The sequence below is a fragment of the Neofelis nebulosa genome, chromosome 9 (genome assembly GCF_028018385.1).
Source record: "Neofelis nebulosa isolate mNeoNeb1 chromosome 9, mNeoNeb1.pri, whole genome shotgun sequence".
NCBI lineage: Eukaryota > Metazoa > Chordata > Mammalia > Carnivora > Felidae > Neofelis > Neofelis nebulosa.
The window spans coordinates 33,059,595-33,071,598 of record NC_080790.1 but is presented as its reverse complement, the minus strand read 5'-3'; the positions used below and the strand labels follow the sequence as shown (position 1 = coordinate 33,071,598).

Genomic DNA, 12,004 nt, shown 5'->3' with positions numbered 1-12,004 from the left:
GAGTCGTCGCTGCTGGAGGTAAGGTTACTGGTCTGGGTTTGCATGTGTCTCTGTAATTTTTACATAGCTTTTGAATTAAAACAGATAAAAGGCCTGATGTATAACCCAGGTAAATAAAACCCATGAGACTCAAATAGGCCCCAAACAGGTTTCACTGTTTCGATCAGCTAATTACTTCCACTACTCATCTTGTAGGGAATCCAGAGAAAGGCATTTGAAAAAACAGGAACCTGTTGTTACAAGAACTCCAATTCAGTATTCACAATAGGCTATTGAAAAACAAGGGAGGGAGACATCCCTGCAGACCCAGGGACGTCTTTCAGGCGAAAGGACTGGTCTGGGTGTTCAGGGTCCCTGGGCCCCAGGAATCTTTGATTTTATGCCTCATCCCCTTCTGGCACAGTGGCAGAATCCTCCAGAAAAGCATAGGGTTGGAGTGGAGATGGGGCACCCAGGAAGTCCTGTGTGCCATGTGCCACAGGCCAGGGGAGGTCAGCAGGTGTGAGTGCCAGGTCGCCTGCCCCTGCAGCATGGGGAGGGATCATTCCCTACCTCGTCGGACCCAGCCTAGTACAGCCATCTGTTCACCACCAGCTGGTGCCAACAGCCATGTCAGCACAGAACATCTCAAGTGTTCCTCCGAAGCAGCTGAGCCATGAGCTACTTTCCCTTGCCTTCCACTCTTTGCCTTCACTTTCCCTGCTCAGCTCTCTGTCCTTGAAAGAGAAAAGCAAAACGACTTCATTTTGAGGAGGCTGCAGCTCCTAATAACTCTTAATGATGAATCGCAAGAGACCATTAAGATTTGCCTCGCTTGGCTTTCACTCGCCAGTCTCCATGATAGTCCTGATGGGGCTGCGGTGTGTGATCTGAATACACAAAGCGGCTCAAATACAGGCGGGTGGCTGAGCAAACCACCTACCCCTCCTGCAGCCTTTGCTCTGAGACAGGAAAGAGCATTCTGGGATAACCGGTTTCAGAGTTTCTGGGGGGAAGGGACAGGGCCATCTGAAATGAGGAAGGGAAAACTTTAGCCTTTCTGGGAGGGACAGTGCAGGGTGTACGGAGAATGGGCTCTGAAGTTATAACAATTTGGTTTAAAATTTGGTTTAAAAATCCTTGTTCTACTGACATGTCCAAGAGGTGTTCCCAAACCATAAAATCTTTAAGGCTAAGAAGGTTGAATGAGAATCCGCGTGTAACATGTAGGATAGTGCCTGGTACAGAGCAGGCAGCGTTTGTCTGAGTCTAATTATAAAACTAAGTAAAACCTGCTTTCTACCAGAAAGGTCAAGATTAATGAGATGGGCCCTCCATGTTGACTTCCTTTCAAAAAAGAAAGGGATGCTGCTGGGGAACTCTCCTCTGAGCAACCTAAATAACCAACTCACCCAGAGTAAAGCGCAAAAATCTACAGGTTGATAGAAGCTTGCATGCTTGATGTATCATCCCCCTTGGAGATCTACAGGAGGAGGATGATGGCAACAGGGTAGCAAAAGAGGGGGGAAAGTGATCCAGATATCCCACAAGTCCATGCCTGCCCTGAGCATCCCAGGAACCTCCGGAGGACCAGAGAGATGACACGGCACCTTACGGTAATATCACACCTGCCGTTACTGGCTCTTGCAAATAAGAGTTCAATCTCACAGTTATTCACGTCTTCTATAAGCCTACTGTGCAAGGTATTCTGCCAAGGTAACTGAGAGGACTTCGATATTAACAAGGGAGCTGAACAGAAAAGAAACCGAGTGTCTTGCAAGTTCTGTTGATGTGTTTTAAGAAAGGAGCGATTTCGGATGCTGCCTCAACTTTTAGTAAACTGATCAGCCAGCTTTACCCACACGGTCTTTGCAAAAGAACAAAAAGAGCTACTCTTACTTTCTACCAAGATAGATAAGCATTTTACCTATAGCATTTCAACAGCACCCTGAGGTGGGTGTCACTATCCCCATTTCACAGATTGGAAAATTGAGGCTTGAGAAATTAATCCATCTGGGGTCACACATTCAGTTGTGACGACAGGATTTGATGGCACAAACATGCCCTAGGCTCTACTCATCGAGAATATCAGTCACTTGTCCTACTCCTTGTATGGACCACAATTTTCCTATCTTCAGAAGAAGATGCACTCGGGATTACTGGCGAACAAAGCTTTGAGAATGGCCACCGGTACGCATGGCATAGTGAAAGGTACGATGCTGCAGTGAACAAGTACTTGCAGTGACGGCGGGAGGTCCCAGCGCAAGCCCTGAGATGGCTTCTCCCTTGTTCCGTGATGTTGCACCCATCACTTATTCTCCAGAAGCCCAGTGTCCTCACCTATAAAGTGTGCCCCCTCATAGAATTGTCACAATCAGTGCAGTAATGTAGGTGAGTCAGCTTTCCTATTCCTAAGGCTCTAGGCCAATGCCAGCTATTATTGTGGTTCAATTAGCTTCAGTTCCACTGAGGATTTGCTCTTGAATCTTTGGAAAGATCTCCTGACACCTTAGCTTCCTCATCTGTAACCTAGAGCTGTTGATAAGAACCTGTTAGCAATTCCCTCCAATAGCCATTCACAAGTTTTAGTGACCTATAATCTCTTGGGATGTTAAATCAGATTCCTGGGCCCCAGTGATTCTGATGCAGCCCAGCTGGATGGAACCTTGTACCATTCACACTTGAGGACCCCACGTGATTCTAATGTAGATGGGTCGTGATCACTCTGAAAAATGCTGCCCTGCAAGCTCAGTTTCACAAAGAACTGTGCTACCTGTGGGCAAAGAACTTGACCCAAGATCATCTGGTCAGTAACACAGTCAACGCCAAACATTTGACTTCTGATGTCTAGATCCCATTGTTCTGACCACAGGAGGAGAACTCCAGAGAAGAGGAAAACCTCCTCCTGGTCACGAGGTTTCCATCAGGGGATTTGACCCTAGAGTACATCACGGAAGCTTCCAGTGCTCCACGGACCTAAAATATTGAGTGTCACTGCCTTTTTTTTCTTCCTCCACAGATACGTTTGCAAGCAAAGTGGCCGCCACCCAGGACCAGTACGCAGATGCATCCATAGGTAACGTCACTGGCAGCAACGCGGTGAACGTCTTCCTGGGAATCGGCGTGGCCTGGTCCATCGCTGCCATCTACCACGCAGCCAACGGGGAACAGTTCAAAGTGTCCCCTGGCACGCTAGCTTTCTCTGTCACTCTCTTCACCATTTTTGCTTTCATCAATGTGGGGGTGCTGCTGTATCGGCGAAGGCCGGAGATCGGAGGTGAGCTGGGTGGGCCCCGGACTGCCAAGCTCCTCACATCCTGCCTCTTCGTGCTCCTATGGCTCTTGTACATTTTCTTCTCCTCCCTGGAGGCCTACTGCCACATAAAAGGCTTCTAAAGGAACAATCAGATATAGTAAATTTATATATATATACGTATATATATATATATATATATATACATAAAATATTATGTATAATGAACTGAGGAAACTGACATTTGTCATGTTCACTTACCTGCTGATGGAACCCAGCTTCAAGAGCATACTCTGTACTAGGGCGGAAGTGAGAAACCATCACCTCTTATTCCCAGGGGCATCGCCACTTTGAACGAGGCACGGAGGCAGGGGCATCTTTGCAGCTCAGCCTAGAAGGACTGTGTTCTCTCCAGGTTCATAAATCATTAAGTCTTTGTTTTCTGTTTCCGCTTGTTTTTGGTGGGGGCTGGGAGGTGGCTGACGTTTGACTTTTATTTTGTATTATTTTGTTGGGAGGGTCAAAGTTTCTGTTTCCCTTGCAGGAGGTGATGACCAATCTAAGTTCAAATGGGTTTTTGGTAAAAATTTAAATCGTTACAATTGCCCTTTCTTCCAAACACTTGACAAATTATTTGGGATTCAGAAAGGACATGGGCGCTGAAGAAGAGGCAGGTCTTCGCTCGATCACTAAATTTCGTGCTTCTCTCTGGGACATGAGCAGAGATAAAGCTGCCTCCAAGAAGCAGCATGGGCACTTGAATGGAGCCAGGAGAAGTGATGGCTCTAGATACAGTCTGATATTTAAAGATATGATGCCTGACAGTCTTGTTTAACAGGTACAGGAATAACGTGCCTAGATTCCCAAGAACGTGCAAAATCATTTATTTCTTATCTCTTCAGGTCTGGACTATTAGCAAGGCCCTTATTCTGATTTTCCAGCCTGGCTAACCCCCAGGTCCCCCATCCCAACCCTCCTCCTCCTGCCCACCATCTCAGGCAAACAGGAATAACTCCATTCAAAAAAGCACATCATCGTTTTCCATTTGCATCATGTGTGTCCCAGTCCCATGTTTGCTGTTGCCTGGGATCATTTGTCAGCTTTATTTTTGAAAGTATCCATGGCTTGCACAATCCTGTTCCAGTCATGACTGAACATTTGCTCCTTCTTCGTGTGCCTGTTGGGGAATGTTGTCGTGATACCTGTTACACAGTGCATGGATGAAAAACAAAATAAGCGTATCTGTATATAGTAGAGTATAGCGTATACTGTTCTCCCATTCAGCAACGTTGACTGGACATTGAAGATATAAGTGAGTCTCCTTTTCACCTGAGTTGTAACGGTTGTGTTGTTAGTGAGTTCGATTTTACTAGGGATAAAAGGAGAAAATGGTTTATTGTTCATGGACTTGCACATTTCGTTTCTAAGAAGCAATAACAGTTCGTTGGGAAGTTAAAGCTACTGAGAGGACAGCAGGCAAACTACCAACTATCTTCATGGAAAATTAGCCACGTGGAATACACCAGAGGCCTCTAAAGAATCACCTCTTGAGGACTGAGGGCGAAGGAGAAAGGTGTAGAGCAGTGGCCAGATTCGACGTGCCCAGGCTTTGAGAGCCTCCACCTCCCCGACACCCACCCCTGCCCTGCCCCCAAAGTATTTATTTCACTTCTGCTCTGTCTGGGACAGATGGTAGATAGTGGTTTGTTCGTTTTATTTTTTTTTATGTAAAAGGCTATTTTGAGCCCTGTTACTTTCAACATCCAGACTCCTCTGATTGTACCTGCAGTTCCCGAGTAGGAATGAAGCCAGGGAGACGAATGGGCCTTTAAAAGTGCATCTTCTGTACTTGTGATGAAGGAGGAAGCAATTTAATGAGATTAGTGCCTCCCAGGAGGATTGCACTGGGAGGTTTTTAACCCTGGAAAAGGAATGGCTCTATTTCAGAATACCAAAGAGCATGGATAAACCCAACATTCCAAAGTAGTGAGTCTGGTAAGGAGGAAAAATGCAATGACTTTGGTCCTGTCTCCGAGACTTCTCTATAGAGCATCCCAGGCCAGAGACACCACTGGCCCTCTGTATCGATTCAAAGATACTTAAGAGATAAAAGCTGTTCAGAGTTACTTTCTCTTCTTCCACTCATTAATCATGATCACTCATCATTTCATAAACATCCAGTGACTGAATGAATAATTAAATGCTGGTTACTACTCAATATACCAGGTACTGTGCTACTCTTGGGGACTAAACCATGAACAAGACAGCCCAGATCCCTGCCCTCAGTGGGCTCACAGCTAATGTGATTGCTCTCTCGGTGGGTAAAAGTTATCACAGCCATATGAAAACAGTTTTATCTTGCAGGGAAAAAGCAATTATAAAACTCTTGACATAAACACACTGAAACTGTACAAATACAATTGTCCGAATATCTAAGATTTTAACTTAAGAGATAAAGCACAGGTTAGGGGAAGCATCCTATGTATCCTTGGCCAATCTTACAGATCTGTACATCTCCCCATTGTAAGCCAAGAAAGGCAATCATGTTGGTGATCCAGAGGACTGAACGGGTCCAATTAATCCCAGTTTTTATCTTTGTTGGACAACAGTACTTTTCTATGCCCCACACCTCTACTGTTCCTCATAGCTCCAGGAGACTCACCCCAGCAGGCCGTGGTCCAAAATTGGTGGCCTCTTTTGGGGGCACATTCTAACCCATTTTTTTTTTAAGATTTAGTAAATGGAAAGCTAGCCTAGAAACACCAAGTAAATATAGTCAAAGGACATGAGTTGTTTAAATATTAGATTTTTGCACTCAATTTTAGCCATATTTGGAATGTCAATAATCCCGCAGATTTTCACAGAGGACTTTCAGAAATTCTTGCCACTGAATTTTAATTTCAAAGCTTTTTGGTTTGCTTTTTAAAGTTTCATGTTATAGGGAAAATATGATTCTGATTGTTCAGGGTTGTTAATAATTGTAGTTGTGTAAAATTATTTCATTTTATTTTGTGTGTATTGTGCACAGCTTTAGGGGGGAAGTGCACTAATTGTGCTGTTCCTTATAAATGGTACACGTTATTGGCACAAATAAAGTTTCTAATTGTTTCTGACTTAATCACCAGTGATACAGCATATTCTGTATGGAATGTTTTCTCATTGTCATCTACTTCATTTTTGTTTTCATGTTTTGAAGAAATAAAGACCAAAAAGGTATTATTGTGCAATTGGTATCCTCATCCAAAAGAAAGACAATAGATACCCAGTATTCAGACTCTTGCAAATGTCAACCCTTTGGTCATACAGTATTTCCTTTTTAATGTCCCAAGAGAGCACAGTGTCAGAATATGTATCTATCTGATGGTACGGAGATAAATGTTGGATGTTTCTCCATTTCACTAATTTTTTTACATCTTTTAGTACCCTTTATTTGCCTCCTTTCTGCATCCAAGAACATTAACAGAATATTGTAGTTAATAAATCAGTTCTGATAAAACTGGTCCAAGCGATAGTCTTCTGGTATCAATATATTATATTCCTCTTGATCCCTAATAGAACTTCCTTGCATTAATTTCTGACTAATTACATGCTAGTGACTTTATGTGTCATACAATCAATAATATAGGAAGAGGTGACACCAGAAATAAGCATTTGCAGGGGGAAAAACGTGACCTCTAGTTTGTGTACTTATTTGCAAGCCCACATAAATTATCAGTGGATTTAGTTCTTACAATAGAATCCACTGTGTTCATGTAAATGATATTCATCTGATAGTCTTTCCAATTTGCTTTAGAATTCCTCATTATGTCCATATATAATGCGGCACACTTTCACATGTGAAGGAAATAAGGTATAATTTAAGTATTTTCTTGGATCAGCAATTAATGTCTCCCAGTTACCAATCTTTGGTTTAACACAAAATGAGCAGCCGACATTTATTTCTTTAAATAACAAAGAGTAATTCAATGACCAGAGTAGTCTTGACTGTTTACCCTTCAAGGAAATGACTTGGCTCAATGCTTCTCAACCTCTTAGAAGATAATTTTAATTCTTTCAAACATAATGATTCAAGCCTACCACCAGCAAAGATTTCAGAGGGCTTTGCTTTCTATATAGCGCACACACACTTTTTCTTCTTGCTTTTCAAAGAAAAAATTATAAAATTTGCTCTTTTAAACCACCCTGCAGGCATTCTGATAGGTGGATCTCATTTGCAATGAGAATCCCTAACACAGCATCTTTCCCCCAGTGGTCTCAGTTAATAGAAGCACATTGCCTTTTCCACACAGGGAAATTCATTGTTGATTCCACAACCCAGGATCCCTGATACTGATCTGTCAATCTGACTGGTCTGTTCTACGCATATCTGAGAACTTTGTGGAAGCAATTAGAAAAAAAATTTCCTCCGGTAGATGATGAAGCCCTCCATTCTCAAACACTCAAAACTTTACCTCCTCAAGAATATAAGTCAGCCCCTTTAAGACTTCTTCTAAAAAGCATTTCCTGGCTCATGATGTTGAGTGTCTCTTTTGATTCTGCTTTTCTGTCTCTGATCTTGGGCAGTTGCATTCAGAGCAAGTTTTGCGTCTAGTTTCATAACTGTATAATGGCCATTTCGTGATTGACAATGCACCACCTTAGATCTCATCCAGACCTACACCTGGCATTCACAGCTTTTAATCACTTGAAAGCATTCTAGCTATGGGCAAAATTGAGCATTTTAATGGATAAACAAGTGAGTGCACTAGGCAGAAGAGCTTTACACAATCATATTTTTCTTAAAAAGATGCTGTTATGAGTGCATTTATTAGCTTTCCTTCAGATCTACCTACAGATTTTTGTTAATGGATGGCACTTCTACTCTTCTTTTCAATATTATGTTCCTATCACTTCTAGCCATGTTCACGGTCTTCCACCCAGCACATTTAAAGTGTTGTGTGGTCCAAATGGTATTCCACCTACAAGGATGACAAAGGAAGGGGAAACAATTCCAACAGTTAGATATTTCATTTTTGGAGCTTAATCAGGCCATGGTTAATCATCTCCCAAGGCAGAGATGTCTTACCTATAGAAGGAACAACCACTGAGTGTTGGGTCTCCCGAGAGAGAGAGCACTTAAGCTTTCCAGCCCACAAGAACTGGTGAGTAGCTTTCTGTGACTTTCCCTGCCTGCCAAGATGTCCCAAAAGATTTCCTCAGAGGCTCTACCAATTTTCAATTTTGCCAAGTTCCCTCTGATTTAATCTCCTAAGGGACATTTAAATCAACAGTCATTGTATATATTATTTTGATTTATTTGTAGGAAAGAACATTCCTTCACAACTTCAAAAGGCAGTATGACTTGGTAGTTAAAACCACAACTCCTAGCTTTACAGGAAGACTTGCTTGCCCAGAATCACCTTATCTGTAATCAGTGCAGGTCTTCACAGCTCCTTGGTCTGCTCACATTCTTTAGAATCAGGCTGTCCTAACCTTTATCAAAGATCCAGAGAGGTGTTCCCTTGGAAATATGCAATCTTAGTCTTTCTTTTCCCTAATTCCAAACCTTTGTATTTCTTCCAAGGCTATTCCCATCATATTTCATCATCCTTAGTACTGCTCACTATTACCTATCAGCAATAGGGAGAGGCTCATGATAAAGTCCTCTGGGCATGTTTTTCTGAAAGTGAATTTACCATAGGAAGAAACCAATATAATGGCATTCTACTTCGAAAACAATCATTACAATAGGTATCTCTATAAATGTTTGGGACAGATTATACCCCACAGCTATACACTGCAACAGTATTATTGATTTTATTTCCTTTTGAATTTTTCATGCTTCAGTGTCATCCACCTAGCTTTTTATTCTATCAAAATATGTAGGTATGGATGAGAATTAAGGAGCTCACCCCCAACATACACACACACACACTCAACCTCTGTGAAAGTTTCTACAAAAGTGAAGCATGTAAACCTAGAAAACCCTAATGTATAGCTTTCGTGCCTCCCCCAAAATTTGAGTGGGTAAAAAAGTTTCTCTGTGGGTATTATATTCCCGGCATGTAAAGGATAGTAAAATTTCACAATAACCAAACACACCAAAAAAGAAATTAGCTAACTTCAGTGTTCTTGAGTCGATTTTGACAGTTAATGCACAGCCCAGCTCTCCTTATTTGTTGGCTGCAAAGACAGATCTACCTAGCCAAATCCAGGAGTGTACTGGGGGTAACAGGGGAATTAATGTGCTGGAATTCTTAGGCAGCCCTCTGTACTGGAAGCTGTTTACCCACCAAGAAGGATCTGGCCCAGAGATTTCCAAAGACCTCTCCCCTACATTCCCAAGTTGAAATAACCCACTTAATTTACAGAACTTTTTGTTAGACCCTTCTTGAAGCCACATGGTAGGACAAGAGATAAATTCTCTAGGGAGAGCTTTCTTAAAAATGTGATACTATTTGTTTTGACCTATATTCTAATATGAAGTTTCCATTCTTTCCAAGTGGAAGGAACAATTCTAATAACCAAATATATAACCACTTTTCAAAATATTTCACTTAAAAAATCAACTGTATAAATATTTAAGATAAAAGTTTTATGACCCAGATAGCTAGTTCTGAGAAAAATAATTTAATTTTCTCTATAGGTACATTTCTCTGCCTTCTTATATTTACCATTAAACTTGGAAAAATGCTCCAAAGAAGAAATCTCGAGATTTTACATTCTAATGTTCCATAAGTGAGTAATATGGATAAAATAATGTTTTAGGTGAAAGTTAATTATGTTGTTGACAGACGTACTTAAAAATGAGAGAATTTAGCACGAATAAAATGTGTGAGGTAAGATTTCATCACTATTCTTGTCTAAAATATTTGAAAGTCATTAACTTTAAGGAAGATAAATTTCCAGTTTCCCAAAACAGGACAATTTCAGCTTGTATTGTTTTTATATGGAAATCAAAGCTGGGCATACATAACTTCTGGCTTTGGCAACCCCCAAAAAGTATGCTTTGGGCAGCCTTTTCCATATTATCGAGTTATTTTATGGAATACACTGGATCTATACAGGTGTCTCATAAAAATGCCTTCAATAATTTCCCTCTTCTTTTTTTTGGGGGGGGGGGGGGTGGGGGAGGGCAGGAAGTTTCTACATTTCAGAATTTGACAATTTAATTTATAAAAGGCTGATTTCATTTTGATGTTAACATTTCAGAATTTTAATATTTTAAATAATCATCAGATGGGCTATTGAGCTTGAGTCTAACCCAAATAAACAATAACGCTCAAACAGACTTATCAGTAGTTGAAAGGCTTCTGAAACACTGGCCTTTTCATGCAAATAGAAGAGTTGTTTTCAATCTTTTTTTTCTACCAAAAGTTGCCATTTCAACCAGTGTAAAAAAACATTTGAAATGGTGGTTTGAAGATTAATTCGATATGAATCAGACACAATTTCAGCATTAAATCTCCTCTGTCCCATCTCTCCCTAGAGTGTATATATATATATACATATATATATGTATATATGTATATATATATATATGTATATATATATAAATACAAAAACACACAACGTATGTCAGATAACTCGAACTATGTTTTTGGATGTCTAAGATTACCCTAAAAGCCCGTGTCAGATTAGTGTTCATTTTTATCAGAATCTTTTATAAATGAGAAAAGGGAGGGGGCGCCTGGGGGCTCAGTCGCTTAAGCGTCCGACTTTGGCTCAGGTCATGATCTCATAGCTTGTGGGTTCAAGCCCCACGTTGGGCTCTGTGCTGACAGCTCAAAGCCTGGAGCCTGCTTCAGATTCAGTGTCTCCCTCTCTCTCTGCCTCTCCCCTGCTCACGCTCTCTCTCTCAAAAATAAAGATTTTAAAAAATTTTTATAAATGAGAACCGGGAGAGAGATACAGAAAGAAATGTTTTCCTGATTCTTTTCTTTTTTTGCTAAAGATGCAAATTCAAAGTTGTTTGAAAGCTGCCTAGAATGTTAATCATATATATCCTTCTAAAAACAGGAGTAGATCTTTAAAAGAAAGAAATTCACTTTTCTTCCCTTCATTTAGCAAGCATTTTTGATAGACAGTCTTTAGGATCGATTAGAGCACCTTTCTGACTTTTCCAATTACCCTCTGTTATTTGGAGGGTGTTGAAAACAGCTCTTGAAAAAAAAATTATGCTCATCTAGGTCAAATCCTGAGGGATTAAAAGAATGAGATTTTATATTTTCCCTGGAAACATAGCACTGAGCAGGCAGGCTCCCATACATCACTTGACATTTTCTAGAAATATGTTTTGGCACAATAGGAAAGCATGAATGAGACTCCTACCCAGTTCCGCCACAAAAACCTAATCATCTACAACCATGTAGATCTTCCACTAGCTGTAATTTAACTAAGATATTTTCACTCAAGCAACCGTCAACTTGCATATACACTGGCTGTGTTGTGACTAGCATTTTCCCTCCAAGATCTTACTAACAGACAAACTAACCATTTCAACCAACCGGTACATGAGATTTCTCCAAGGGGCCCAGTCAGGGTAAGGAGTGGGTACAGAGAGGGGTAGTGATATTGACATCAGGTCACTGGAGCCTATTTAACCAACTGCTTCATTACATACCAGACCTTATCTGGGACACTTATTGTCCCAATATTAGAAATACTGGAAGGACTTTATCTTATTGCTATTTCAACAAAATTTTTGCGGTATTGGATCTAAGCAAAGGATAACATCATGCAAAAACTGAAAGTCATTTTTATTAGCTCTCCTATTGTTACATTTTGTAGGAA

The 12,004-nt window shown here is 40.9% G+C and overlaps 1 protein-coding gene across 17 annotated transcripts in view; it reads left to right on the top strand.

The window, feature by feature from the left end:
• SLC8A1 (solute carrier family 8 member A1) overlaps window positions 1-6,448 on the top strand; it is a 384,206-nt gene extending 377,758 nt beyond the window's left edge. For all 17 annotated transcript variants that reach the window (XM_058683157.1, XM_058683152.1, XM_058683153.1 and 14 more), the window contains one exon: window positions 2,999-6,448. In XM_058683157.1, the coding sequence (XP_058539140.1) occupies window positions 2,999-3,375 (377 nt within the window). In that variant the 3' untranslated portion in view covers window positions 3,376-6,448. The remainder of the gene's footprint in view (window positions 1-2,998) is intronic.
• Window positions 6,449-12,004: the final 5,556 nt, after the last annotated feature.